Source organism: Heptranchias perlo, chromosome 7 (genome assembly GCF_035084215.1).
Source record: "Heptranchias perlo isolate sHepPer1 chromosome 7, sHepPer1.hap1, whole genome shotgun sequence".
Classification (NCBI taxonomy): Eukaryota; Metazoa; Chordata; class Chondrichthyes; order Hexanchiformes; family Hexanchidae; genus Heptranchias; species Heptranchias perlo.
Genome location: NC_090331.1, coordinates 48,398,453 through 48,411,016, shown reverse-complemented (window position 1 = coordinate 48,411,016; position 12,564 = coordinate 48,398,453). Strand labels below are relative to the sequence as shown.

At 41.1% G+C, this 12,564-nt stretch overlaps 1 protein-coding gene across 1 annotated transcript in view; it reads right to left on the bottom strand.

Moving 5' to 3' along the window:
- kalrna (kalirin RhoGEF kinase a) overlaps positions 1 to 12,564 on the bottom strand; it is a 667,943-nt gene that overhangs the window by 344,401 nt on the left and 310,978 nt on the right. Inside the window, exons 6-9 of the mRNA XM_067987468.1 lie at positions 7,912 to 8,034; positions 5,229 to 5,420; positions 2,082 to 2,213; positions 1,169 to 1,399 (exon numbers count right to left, since the gene is read on the bottom strand). Coding sequence (XP_067843569.1) covers positions 1,169 to 1,399; positions 2,082 to 2,213; positions 5,229 to 5,420; positions 7,912 to 8,034 — 678 coding nt within the window. The remainder of the gene's footprint in view (positions 1 to 1,168; positions 1,400 to 2,081; positions 2,214 to 5,228; positions 5,421 to 7,911; positions 8,035 to 12,564) is intronic.

The following is a 12,564-nucleotide window of genomic DNA, read 5'->3' as shown; positions in this document are numbered from 1 at the left end:
GATTGGAAAATAAAAATTTTCAGTGAAAACACAAAGACCTTGCAGCCAAAACTTTGTCTGAAAGAACAGAATGCCTTGCTGCAATAAGTGACCTTTTCTCCCCATCTGTCAAATAAGCATTTGAATGTCTCACTGGCTGCTGGCTGAAACACGTCTGTTGCAACATGCAGTGTTTCCCACAACACGGGAAACACTGCTTCAAAATTGCACCCCTGCCAAAATGTTGAGAAAATTAAGTAGTTCAACTACTTAAACTATCTCAACAACTGTGTAAAGTATCATCTGTGTAAAGTAAGCAATTAAAGCCGGCGGGACTTCTGCATTTGGGAGGTGCGCGCGCACCCTGACGCGTCACTGGGGAACCCAGAAGTCCGTGGGTTGGAGCCGGGCTCCGAAGCCAAACGGGATTTCCCCGGTTTTTGGAGCCCACCCTGCCCCCAACGCACCCGCAATTTCCCAGGAAAATAGAGCCCACGGAATCAATTTAGCAAGGGGGATATGGAAGAGAGAAAGAAAAACAAATGGACTAGCTATAAATGGGGATAAGATTGAAACAAAAGTAGCAGGTAATGTAGACAAAAAAATTCATGGGAAAAAGAGTAGTGTTGAGAAAAACAAAAAAGAATAAAATATGCAGGGTGGTAAAGAAACTGGGGGAACTGGAAGCAAGTATTTTACAAGACAATCTAGACTTAATATTAACAGAAACCTTGCTGCAAACTTGACAAGAATTTCTTTCTTCTAGTTAAGTCTCTGCACTTTTCTTCTTCTTAATTAGTTATTTTCTGCTTTTGCTGTTCACCAATCATGCTGCACAAAACCATTCTCCCTAGTTTCGATTTTCCCTTCAATCCCATTTCACCAAAAAAATCTCCAAGATGTAATTGCAATCAATGATAGTTTCTCACACATCTTACTATATGCCCTAAAAATAAAATAACGATTCACAAAAACAATCATAAGCCCACCTGTTATAATATATCATTTACTAAACATAAAATAATCATTATGCCCTGTGACATTTGTCTTTATGCCATACTTTGACTATGCATCTTGTACAGTATATCACGGAACAATAAATCTTTGTAAGCACAGAATTTATGGGATCATCCACTAGTGAAGCAAAAGATGTTTTACTCATCAATGATCTGATAATTCAAACCTTTACCTGTTGAACGTCCTGCTGGAAAACACACAGCTGAAGTCGTTGATGCAGTCGGACTTTGCGGTGTTGCCAAATACTTTCAAGCCTTCTCTGGTGATGCAACACTTCATGTACAATGTCCAAGACTCGATGAACTGCTTTGGAGTAGTTTGCAGTTGCAGTGAGTGAGTCAGAATTCCCCGGGCTTAATGGTCGCTGCAGTACATCTAGAAGGGCTTTGCCATCCTGACTCACCTGTAACAAATGGAAACATCTGAGTTGTATCAAATGTGATATATCAAACTAAGGAAATTGTCCTGGCACTAAAATTAAGTCGACCAAGATTTAATTAAAGTCTACCAGGTTTCTTCAATGTTTTTCCCTTTTGCACTGCCAAATATTTGTTTCCAAGGTATGGCACATGCAGTGCGATCCCCTCCCCCCATCCCGAGTCTACGTTAGTTGTGACCATTAGCTCTGCCTGACTCAAACTGTCATGCTCAAAATGGTTGCCGATGCTGTCTTGCAGCCTTGGAATGACTTTCCACCAATAAAACAAGCATAAGTATAACCAATGATTCAGAACAATAAAAATTTGCAAGTGCTACAGGACCATAAAAATGGGATCCTTATGAATTATGTAGCACAAAAATTGCAAACACTTCGGATGACTAAAATTAAACGAGTAGAACAGTAGTTATTTTATATCGGATATCGATTAAATAATAGTGCAGAATTCACGGAAGTCAGCTCAGAATTGTTAAGGAAAAAGTAACTGATTGAGAACTGCTCTGAAAATCAAAGAAATTGAGAATCTTAAAAAAGGAGAAACAATAAAATAAAAAGAAATTAAAGTACGATAAGCAGAATGACAGGACAAAGAAAGCACTCTGATGACTGTGCGTACTTTCCTCAAGCGAGTGGATCACCTCTTTACCTCTGCATATGCCTGTGTGATCTGTTCATACAGGGTTTGATGGTGGTGAATGGCAATCTCCAAGTCTTGCATTTCAGATGGAAGTCCTCCCTCAGCACAAGTTTTGCACCAGATATCGACGCTTGATAAATACTAAAACAAAATTGGAAACAGTCATTCATGATTGTATTTTTTTGCTGAAAAAAATCACACAGTGAAAAAAACCAAAAGGGGCGATGCGGAGAATTATTTTTACGCAGGGTGTTGTTATGATCTGGAACGCACTGACTGAAAGGGAGGTGGAAGCAGATTCAATAGTAACTTTCAAACGGGTTTTGGTTATATGAAAAAGGGAAAATTTGCAGGGCTATGGGGAAAGAGCAGGGGAATGGGACTAATTGGATAGATCTGTCAAAGAGCCGGCACAGGCACGATGGACCAAATGGCCTCCTTCTGTATGATTCTATGATTCTCTTTACAGGATTAACTTTGCACTAATACAGTTATATGCTATAATTGAAATCTTAAGCTTTGACTTTAACTTGGGACGGGTGCAGTTGAGTAAAACAGGCAACCATCCTTCTGGCCCCCGGAGCGAGAGACCTGGAGATTTTAATTCCCAGGCCTCATTAACATTTTCCGATACCAAGTCCCACCCAATCTACTCCTGGCCCACAAGAAACCTTTAAAAAGTAAAAGGGCCCCCGGTGTCCAGGTTCCTGTCTGCCACCAGCTTTCACTGGTGAGTTTGAGACTGTGCGAGCCTTAGTCGAGCCCACGGTTAAAATGGCGCGCGCGTACCAATGATGCCACCGTGACTCAGCTTTGCCATTTAAATTAGGTGCCCGCTGCTCTGGGGTAGGCAGCCTTACTGTGCCTGAATTCAGGCAAGTTTACATGGTAGGGGGAGGGGGGAATGTGGTACAAACCCCTCCCCCCACTAATTTTAACCCCTTGTCTACAACATTCTTGCTGGGGGGGAGGGGTGAAAATCAGACCTTTAGAAAACAGAGTTAATCTCACCATGGGTCTGACCGTATACTTTTATTTTACACTACATTTTTAAATTTAGAACTTTTATTGCTTTTGAAACATATATTTATTATAATTTTTTCTTTACTGGGCTGAGTGAAATATATAGGTTTTTGATTTAACTCTTCTTGTGCTCTTTAAAAGTTACATCACTCCTGTCTTGGTGACCCCTGCATGGTGCTCTTACTCTCTTCCAGAAGTTGCTGGAAAGAAGTCCTATTCCCAGGCCTCTAATATTTCTGCTCTCAAGGTAGCCACCATGTCATGTAATAATGCTGTCACAGAGACTCTCTTCTAAGGTATTTTTCCTCGTGGGAAAACTCCTCGGCATGCTCACTGTCTTACTCTTATCTCATGACTTCTGCTCTGCAAATCAAAAACAACTTCTTCACTGAATATTACAACCTGTGACATGTAGAAATAATGAGCAGATCCATACAGTTCTCCAATTCATCTAATTATTATTGAAAGTTTTAGGAACACTTTCTATACAACAGAGGCTTTAATGCATAAAATAAGGTCTCAAATATCTAAACATGGTGAGCTTATTGCTTTGACTTTTAAACACTATGGGGCTGATTTTCCAATGTGTCTGGCTGGTGTAACAACAAGCCCATCACGCAGGAGCAGACTGGGGGGAAAATTGAGACAGTAGGGCCGATGATAACTCTGTCGCTGGTGTAAATGGGGTGGCAGCGATCCAAAATTGGCATTGGGTCACTTACCACCCCTTTTACGTTGCCTCTGTAGCCACCGACATCGTGGGCAGGGTCCTCAGATGGGCGGCCAGAGTACCCTTCTGTTTCAGGTGGAAGGACATGTAAGATGCAAATCGCGGTCCAATGATATACATAGAACCTGATTGTAATTTTGAGGCACAAATGGGCTCAGTGTACACCAAACAGGCTCCGCCCATTTGTACCAGGCACTGAACAGCCTAACCAGTAGTCCTTTAAGCTGGAGGCCACTCAAAATCGGTCCAGGAAATGTCTAATTTTATTTTGATGGAGTGCTTTTCCTGAGCCCATAAAAAAACTCTGGGCTGCTGCCAAACTGAAAACTGGGGATGTGGCAGAGGCCAGAATGGAGGAATGCAGAGTTCCTTTCAGTGTAACTACTTATTTTCACAAATTACAGGCAAGGTTATTGGATTTTAGTTTTCACAGAAAAAGGTCTGAATTGAGGAATGTGATTCCCAAAAGACTGAAATCCAAAGTAATAGAAGTAGAATTTAACATATTCAGTCACAACAAAGCACTAGCCCTGGTTATAATATTCAGGGTGTTTTGCGAGTTTTCAGTTTTATTCATTTTTTAGGTTGGCAGGAATAGATTAGAGACTCAACACATGGTGAAGTCACAAGCCCAAACTTGTATGCTACCATTCCATGATATTGCACATACATAGCAATAACCTCCAAATGCCCCTTTAATTGATGCTTTAACATTGTAATTAAACGTTGAGTGTAACATGTTTACTACTTAAACACTCCTAACAATGAAAGTGATTGGTTAATTAGAACTTGACACATGTATACAACCCAAGGGGACACTCATAATTACAATCATTTGTATAAGGATTACTCTTGTGGGGGAGTTCATGTTCTTTTTAAATCTTTTATGTGGATAAAAATACTTTCTTTTTACAATAAGCATTGGCAAGGGAAAGAAAAAAGTATTTCTTGTACTCTTATGAAAAACATCGGAATTCTGGATGGCACATTAGGACCCGAAATAAATTGAAACAATTTTAATCTCAAAGATTGAATCAGAGAACATGACAGCATTACAGTACTTCATAAAGCGGACACTTGTTAGAATGTTGTAAAACAGACTCCTTTGTTCCAAAAATCAATTTCTAGAGTAATTACCATAAACCTTTCAGTAATGACTTCAGTACTTGTAAAAAGCACATTACACAGATGTGTCCTTTTAGCAGTGCAGCCTAGAAAGACCATGAAACAAGGATAGTTTAATTTGAAAAGTTAAAAAGATATTTGACAATATTAGCATTAACCTTCACCAGTAAAACAATATAAAGTAATGATAAACCCATCAGGAGAAATTTTGTTTGTGTAATTAATCATCCTATGCCGATTCTGAGATATATGTACCCATTCTTTATCCTGAAACTCACCTGTTCAGCCTTCTGGTGAAATACAGCAGACATTGCCAAGATAGTGCTACGCTCATCGAGAGCGGCTGCAAAGCTCTTCCACTCTTGATCAAGCTGGGCAGATATCTGCTTGATCTGCTGAGATGCATAATGACCAGCCTCTGAAAGCCTGGACGCAACAGACATGATGCGATTGATGTTGACGTATGCGTTCTGAAAAGGCAGAAGATTGCTAGTTACAAAATTAACTGAAAATGTCTTGTCACCAGCTCCATCCATCAGGAATGCAGAAAAATAGTTCAGTTAGCAAATTACCATTTCTAAATTATTTATGCTCTGGCTCAGGCAGTGACTCTCTCTTTTCAATAAATAAAAGAGTAATCCCAAATGAACACTTTCCCTATTCGTATGTAATTATGAAATGTCACAACAATCTGTTTTTAAAGGAATAGATTCAAAGGAACTATATTAAACAAAACAGCACAATGATAAGAAGAGCTTTATCTTTCCCATTCGTAGTAAAGCCACAATATAGTGAGACAAATCATTCAATTCAAGCCTCAAAGCATTAACCTGTGGCATGTATAAATAATCTAAGAAAACAAACTCTTTATTAGCTTGTTTGAACTAAAATCAAACTGAGCACCATACGGTGTCCCCATTTACATGTAGTGCGTGCTTTGTTCTGTGGCATCAAATCTGGAAGTGCTATGTTATCAGCCTGCCTCACTCTTGCGTTGGATACACTCTTTGCCTACCCTACATGTGGCATTTGGGCTCTTATACTAGGAGTACAGTTGTACCCAGGGACTCTATTAAAATGAAGTCATTGTATAGACAAATTGATGCCAGCTAATTATGCAATGTTCTGGTAGAGGGCACTTAATTCTCTGTTTAGTTGACGAAATTAGGGAATTACATGACAGCTTCTACGAACTAGCTAATCATCCAACTCTTCAGATTGGGTAACAAATAACTGCTGCTTGTGTTAACATGTCATACACAGTGGTCACCAAAACATTCAACAAATGTTTTTAATGGCTGGCTTCACATATCCACAAGATATTGGGAAATTCCAGAGCTACTGGAATGGCAAATGTTCAATGGCCAGTTTGAATGACTACTAGTTTTTATAATCTGTTGAAAGATTTCCCAATTTTTCCAACTAAACAGAGATTAAAGTGCCCTCTACCCTAAAGTGCATATTTGGCTGCCAGCAAATGTGTCTGCTCAATGACATCATGTTAATAAATTCATATTGTTTTAACTTTTTCCCCCTTTATATGATGAGTATGTAACAAGCCTGTACCAAACAGTCATTAAGTAGACTGATGAGGTTTGAATGTTGCCAAGCCATTTTCCTTTTTCTACCGGCATGAAATATCAAGGGCATAACAGGCCATTGGAGAATCTGATCACAAAGTAAAATACCCAAATTTCTGCCTTGGGTGAGGCTGCAGTCTTAAAATAATTTCTGACAGCATATCAGAGCTATATGAATCAAAATAATAAAGTTAAAAAATCCAGTTGAAAGAGAATCATTTTGGTCATACCTGCAATTGCAGCCCACCCTCTCAAACAGTGTTAAACATATAATGGTAGCTTAAGCACAGTGCTTCAACAATGGCTCATACTTAAATAAAGTTAATGACAGCTAGCGCTTGTGGGAAAATTCAATTTTTACTTGTCATTGAAAGTTGGAACATGGGAACAGGAGTAGGCCATTCAGCCCATTGAGCCTGTTTTGTCATTCAATTAGATCATCGCTGACCTGTACCTCAACTCCATTTACCCACCTTTGCTCCATATCCCTTGATATCCTTACCTAACAGAAATCTATCGATCTCAGTCTTAAAAGTTTCAATTGATCCATCATCCACAGCCTTTTGTGGGAGAGAGTTCCACATTTCCACTACCCTTTGTGTGAAAAAGTGCTTCCTCATTTCACTCCTAACTGGCCTTGCTCTAATTTTAAGATTATGCCCCCTTATTCTGGATTCCCCCACCAGAGGAAACAGTTTCTGCATCTACTCTATCAAATCCCTTTGTCATTTTAAACATGCCCAAAACTGAATGCAGTAATCCAAATGGAGTCTGACCAAGGCTCTGTACAACAGAAGCATAACTTCACCACTTTTGTATTCAAACTGGAGACAGCTCTTGTTATCATAGTGGAAATTTTGCCCATAATATTTCTACAAAGCACAATCAAATGGAAACATTTTTTTTCTGTAAATTACTAAATGACTAAAATAGAATTATAATTATAGACATCACCTCCTCAACCAAGTTTTAAAAGAACAATCTAATGTTTGAACCCAATTTTTTGTATCTCAGCTATTGTGTATTTCTATGGAAGTATAATAGAAGAAAAAAGTGTACAATGTATTCTTTTAATAAACAGAAGATTGTTTAGATTGCATTATCATCTGTCCAATTATTGATATCTCTGGGACATTGTTGGCACAGAATGGCTGTCACGTTTGCCTACATCACAACTTCACTCTTTAAAAAAAAGTAATTTATTGTGTATGAAGCTCTTTGAAACATTTTGATATGATAAAATACAATATAAATGCAAGCTTGTTTTAATACTAATAATTGTTAGTTCACAAGTATTTTCTGAGAAATGTAGTTAAGTAAGCTAATCACCATCAAGGAATTTTGATATCTTTCTCTTTCATTACAAGCTATTAGTGCTTACCATTGAGTTCATAGCAAAGTGGTTGTGCTGGGTCTGCAGATCCAGAGCATGCTGGTAACTCACCCCAATCTCTGTATGACTCTGAAGGAACAACTGCTTGTTGTGGCTAATCCAGTCAAACATCTGAATAAAAAAGAAGTGGTTAGAACAGCTTTGGTGATGAAATCTGATCTCAAGATTTTTACAAGCAGCTGTCACATATTCCGATTGTAGGAAGGAGACAGGCAAATAGGCAGAAAGAAAATGAGTGAGAGCCATGTAGCAAGCAAGAGCCAGTCTTACTGTGAGAAAGACAGATAGAGAAAAAACTAGAAAAGGCTTTGGATCGATGGAGAAAGTCACAGTTAGAGAATACTTGCTACTAGGAACTCCCAATATATCAGTCAGACTGTCTTGACCATGTGCCTACAAAAAATTGCTGTATTCACAAGAAAAATAATTAAGGTTTGTACAAGAGAAATGGTTTGTTCTTGACTCTAAATATCCGTGCTTGGTGGGAAAAAGGAAAGAGTATGTGGATATTCTTTCAGGAATCTCAGAAATAACACTGATTACACCATATTATGAGAATTCAACATGAAACTCTGGTGGCTAAACCAAGTGTAGGGCTGTACAGACTGTTCAGCTTGCATTGCATTGGGTCATTATTCTCTATTTAGGGCAACCTTTTGAAGGACACACCCAAGATCAAAATTATTTACTGTTTAATATGCTTTTCCCACTATTTATTCCCTCCTCTCAGATTGTTTGACTTACTTTCCTCTCCTGAAGACAGTTACTCATGCTAGGGTACTGTTCCATAGGTAGTGATGACCATTCTTCACGTGTGAATCTGAACAGTGATTGTTAACAAGCTATTCAACTAAAGAAACTGGCAACTAACAAGACTGATCCTGTTTTCACCCAGCATTCACACACACACACACACACACACACACACACACACACGTTCAGCAGGAATGATTGGCTAGTGATCAGGATCACGACCAGGAGCCCTGGATGGATTCTTCACTTTCAACCTCGGGACGCTAAGGCCAAACGTAATATTTCCAGAAATGCCCCAACTGAGACTGGGGGATGCAGCACAGGCCATTCCTCAGCTGTGGGTGTGACAGGTGATTTATTCTCAGCGTCTAACAATGCTACCTTCTGCGAAAATTAGGTCTCATTTGCTGTTTTCATATTGGGTTAAGTGCCCGGCCAGTTCCTGACCTGCAGATCTCACTCAGCCAGCAGCAGCCCCAAAGTAAACTTGCTGTTAAAACTGTGGCTTCCTCGCGAGTGGCCTTTGGGAGTTTCACAAGCCACATGTCAGGAATCAGGAGCCTTAGTACAGATCTTGTGCAATCCAAATGCAGCTATTAGGACAGATTTTCCCCTTTGGGCACCTACTGAGTGCCCAAAAGGCATAACATGCCTCAGTAGAAACAGCTGCCTGTGTTTTTGCTCCCTGAGGCCATTTTCTTTCATGGGTTAACTACGGGTGCAGGCATATCCCTGAACGGGCTGTATATTTAAAAATCAGGGAGGAAATCAGAGTACAGTTGCAAGCTTCAGAGGCCAGTAGCTGTTCCCCTGGCCACAAAATCGGCACCTTTTGGCGACTGTTGGAGAGTGCTTCAAATAATCCAGGGAGAGAGCAAGGGATGTAATGAAAACTTAAAGCTTGCCTGTTGAGTCTTCAGTCTTACCTCTGAAGCCAAGAAGTCCAGGGATAGGTCTGTGCACCAGGTATCTTCAGGCGCCTCTACGCTAGGGCATCTAACAATTTCAGCCATTGCAAAATGAGGCAGGAGCACTTCCTGTCTCAATTACACTGTAATGCTGGGTGTGTGCCTACCACAGCTGCAGTCACAATGATGACCATGCAGGAGCCCCAGAAAATCCCAATGAACGCAAAGGGGGTGACGACCTGATGTACCACATCTCCACTCCTTTTTCCTCTTCACCATGCCGAGGGAACGCCAATTCCTCAGACACGGTGAAGAGGAATATCTATCTTATTGACTCCTCCCGCCTCTCGCCACCCCACCCCTCAGAGGAAATCGCTAACTCTGCCTGGATGAACCCTCCTTGAAGAAACTTGAGATAAGAATGTCAAACTGTTAACATTACTAGAATTCAGTTATATGTCTAACCACTGCACAGAATTGATTATATGTGCAGTGGAAGATTTACTAAATTATTACCTGTTTAATAAATTGTGTGGGTGTTTATCTCTACAGATTCCCATTTGAAAGATACAGTTGTCTGCAATACTGATCCCCGTTTCTCCACATCTCCACCTGGAGGCAGAAATCAGCTCCAAAAATAAATTGTAATAGTCTGAATATTTTTATTAATATCACCCGATGGATGTGTGGAGGTGGAAAATGGGACAGAGATCTGTTACGTCGGATCCCTGCCACTTCAGTGTTTGACCAATTTCCCGTCTTCTCCAGTAAATTGGCCAGGTGTATTTAAATGAGGCGGTAATGACATGGTGACACCATACCCCTCATTTTCCATCATTACTGCATCATTTATGCTTAGCTGCAGTCATGCCAATAATAAAAAAAGCATTGCTGGGTGATATAGAAAAGGCAGAAGAGGATTTAAAGGGTTCAGCTGGTACTTAACAATGATTCATAGAAAGCTTATTTTTTAGCAGGATGTGCACTTTTCGTTTGATTGATTTTTTTTCCTGCTGACAACTGCTTAACTATCTACCTTTCTGCCTCCTTTATTTTACCCCTTCACAATTCCAAAGAAGGCATAATGGGCTCAATTTTGAAATGGTGGCGGGTTGACAGTGGGGGAGGCGAAGGTGCGTGTGGCAAACCCAAATATAAAAAAAAACATACCTTTTCCAATGCGATCACGGTGTAATTGATGGTGATTAAAGTTGTTTCCGGGTTTCGCGCCCGGCAGCCAGCCTGATTGACAGGCTGGCTGCCAACGGGAGCTGCAACGCCGAGGTGGGGGGAGAGAGAAAGAGAGAGACGTCATCCAACGCTGGAACAGAGAGTGGAGGGCGCTGAAGATTGGGTGGGGGGGGGGGGGGGGGGGAGAGGGGAAGATTGGGGGAGGGGGAAGATTGGGTGGGGAGAAGGGAACATCGGGGGGGAGGGGGAGATCGGAGAGGGAGACATCGGGGGAGAGGAGGACATCATAGAGGGGGACATCGGAGATCGGAGCAGGGAGGTGCAGGTGACATCGGAGGAAAGGTAGGTTTATTTTTTTTTAACTTTGTGCAATGGTTTTTTATTTAATTTATTTTGTTTACTTTTGCCTGATCTGGCCCTTCACCTAGTTTCACCATGGGAAGCCATGAGAAAGACGCCCAGGTAAGTTTATCTACTAAATAAAGTGTCTTAAGTACCTCAATGAGGTACATTTGGTTCTTTAACAATCATCCCGCCGGCTTTAATTGCCAGCAGGACTTCTGCATTCGGGAAGCGTGCGCGCACACAGATGCGTCTCTGGGAAACCCGGAAGTCGGTGGGTTGGGGCCGGTTTTCTCACCCACTTGGGATTGTCCCAATTTCCGCAACCCCCCCGCCCCCAACGCACCCGCAACTTGATTTGAAAATCGGGGCCAATGGGATTCTCATTGGGGATTCCCTAGTATCCTTGTTTTTTGGAGGGATTTCCTATATCTTTGTTTCTTCGAGGAAGAAGAGGAATAACAACAGAGAGAGGTAAGCCTGGGCAGGTCGTACCAGAGGCACATGACATCAGCCCACCTGTACTCCAACACCAGAATATATAGACTGAGGCAATTCAACCTTCAGTTGTCCCTGAAGCAGAGCTTGCAGAGGCTGCAATTAACAAAGGAAGCCATCCGAGAGTTATTCCACATGCTGCAACCCAACCAACAGCCCACCGCCACCACATAGACTACACTACTACAGATGCAAAGAAGAAGAAAAGTGGTGGAGACCTGTTATGACAGGTTTCCACCCACTTTGTGCTTGTTAAGATTTCCTGAGGCTTCCACATTGTATCACTGGGCCTGCACCCATAATGGTGATTGGAAAATCTTTGGGTGGCTCATTGGAGATCATTTCATCGTATCATAGTATGATGCAGAACAAGAGGCCATTCAGCCCATTGTGCCTGTGCCAGCTCTTTGGTAGAGCTATCCAATTAGTCCCACTCCCTTGCTCTTTCCCCATAGCCCTGTAAATTTTTTCCCTTCAACTATTTAACCAATTCCCTTTCGAAAGTTTGAAAGAAGAAGTAGTTGAGATAATGGATGAGCTAAAAATTGATAAAGAGGAGGTACTAGAAAGGCTGGCTGTATTTAAAGTAGATAAGACACCCGGTCCAGATGGGATGCATCCTAGATTGCCGAGGGAAGTAAGGGTGGAAATTGTGGAGGTACTGGCCATAATCTTCCAATCATCCTTAGATACAGGGATGGTGCCAGCGGACTGGAGAATTGCAAATGTGACATCCTTGTTTAAAAAAGGGTGTAAGGATAAACCCAGCAACTGCAGGTCCGTCAGCTTAACCTCGGTGGTGGGGAAACGTTTAGAAATGATAATCCAGGACAAAATTGATAGTCACTTGGACAAGTATGGATTAATTAAGGAAAGCCAGCACGGATTTGTTAATGTCATGTTTAACTAACTTGATTGAGTTTTTTGAGGAGGTAACAGAGAGGGTTGA